The sequence below is a fragment of the Trichinella spiralis genome, assembly GCF_000181795.1.
Source record: "Trichinella spiralis strain ISS 195 chromosome Unknown Scfld1502, whole genome shotgun sequence".
Lineage (NCBI taxonomy): Eukaryota > Metazoa > Nematoda > Enoplea > Trichinellida > Trichinellidae > Trichinella > Trichinella spiralis.
Window position 1 is genome coordinate 1 of NW_003528441.1, and position 1,612 is coordinate 1,612.

General features: G+C 35.9%; 1 protein-coding gene across 1 annotated transcript; it reads left to right on the top strand.

The window, feature by feature from the left end:
- The first annotated feature begins 13 nt into the window (after positions 1–13).
- Positions 14–1,289, top strand: Tsp_13369 (glutamate dehydrogenase). The gene is made up of 6 exons (XM_003369791.1): positions 14–115; positions 226–481; positions 503–588; positions 655–717; positions 775–834; positions 1,173–1,289. Exons 1-6 carry the CDS (start codon positions 14–16, stop codon positions 1,287–1,289), a joined length of 684 nt encoding a protein of 227 aa, XP_003369839.1.
- The last annotated feature ends 323 nt before the right edge of the window (positions 1,290–1,612 follow it).

Consider the following 1,612-nt stretch of genomic DNA (forward strand, 5'->3'; position numbering starts at 1 on the left):
TTTTTCAGGAAAAATGGGCACAAATGTCGGTTTTCCTCACGCCGATAGGCTACCAACCGAAAGAGGATTGTCTATGAACAGTGTGGACATTTTAATACCAGCAGCAATTGAAAAAGTTATAACCAAGAAGAATGCCGAAAAAATTAAAGCAAAAGTGAACGAAAAAAAGAGAAACATTCTGTTCAATTATCGCAATTATTGGATATTTTTTTAAAAAATCTATAGGTGGTTGTTGAAGCAGCCAATGGTCCGACAACACCAGCAGGCGATCGAATTTTACAACAGCGCAACATATTGGTAATTCCGGATCTTTTTGCAAACGCAGGAGGCGTAACGGTTTCCTACTTTGAGTGGCTGAAAAATCTCAACCACGTCAGCTTTGGACGTTTGACATTCAAATATGAAAAAGAAAGCAACTCGTTGCTTCTTCGTGAGCTTTTTTGGGCAACTTTTGCTTGGTTGGTCACGAAACCACTCACTGGTCACTTTTGATTTGTTTCAGAAAGCGTTCAAGAATCACTGGAGAAAGGCTTGAACATGAAAAATTTAAGCATATCCCCTAATGAAGAATTTGAGAAACTTATTGAAGTTTGAGAAATTTATTGCATTTTCCATAATTTTTTCGTATTTTTTCATTTCCACTGAGTTTTTCAGGGTGCCTCGGAAAAGGACATTGTACACAGTGGTCTGGCGTATACGATGGAAAGATCGGGAATGGTATTTTACTTAATCTACAATTTGTGCAATTTATTGCTTGAATAATAATTGTTTCAGGCGATTATTGAAACGGCAAGAAAGTACAATCTTGGAATTGATTTTCGCCTTGCCGCTTATGTTATGTCGATAGAAAAAATATTCCGTTCTTTTCTCACTTCTGGATATACGTTCTGCTAGTCTGCTTGTTTATTTTGCAATCATTTCACGTTCCATCAATACAAATAAGTATGCAGAAGAAACGTAATTCAGTTCAATTTTAAAAAATTACCGGCGTCTTAATTTGGATTCATAACAATGAAGTTGGCATAATATATGGGTGGGTAGAAAAGGTTTTCCACTCTCTGACAATTTTGTCGTAATCAAATGATAATTCTATTATTTACTGTTCACTTTATCTGCCTACAGGAAAGATATCAGCACTGATATGAATAATAAATATTTGCATAATTTATCAGAATGTAATAAAAATAGTACATCAGCAGTTTGATTCGAACATGTCACATGCAGTGTGCACGTTTTCACATTGTCAGCAGCAGCAAGTTGCGCAAGCAGAAGATTTGCTGGTCAAATAGACAACACGATTTGTACAATCCAAAATCGCCAAAGACGTAGTAGCCCTACTAACTTGACGCGTAGATGGTTATGGCTGAAAATTATCAACGTTCGGCGGTTCTGTTCTCGATGTCTCAGGAATGACGGAATTGCTGTCATACATTACACTCAATATTACTGTACATTCTGATGAACCACATTAAATTTGCATACTATTCATATCATTACAACTCATCGTTTAGAATGTTTTACCGTTAACGTGTTTGATATCTCTACTCCTTATTTTTCATTAAAAATGCTTGCTATGAATCTGTTGTTTCGAGATCTGTGATTCTATCTAATT

Excerpts from the sequence above, each read along its gene's own strand:
- Tsp_13369 (XM_003369791.1), top strand. The coding sequence starts at position 14 with ATGGGCACAAATGTCGGTTTTCCTCACGCCGATAGGCTACCAACCGAA. Across the intron at positions 116-225 it reads TACCAGCAGCAATTGAAAAA|GTGGTTGTTGAAGCAGCCAA; the intron begins GTTATAACCAAG and ends AAAAATCTATAG. Across the intron at positions 835-1,172 it reads ATTTTCGCCTTGCCGCTTAT|AATGTAATAAAAATAGTACA; the intron begins GTTATGTCGATA and ends ATAATTTATCAG.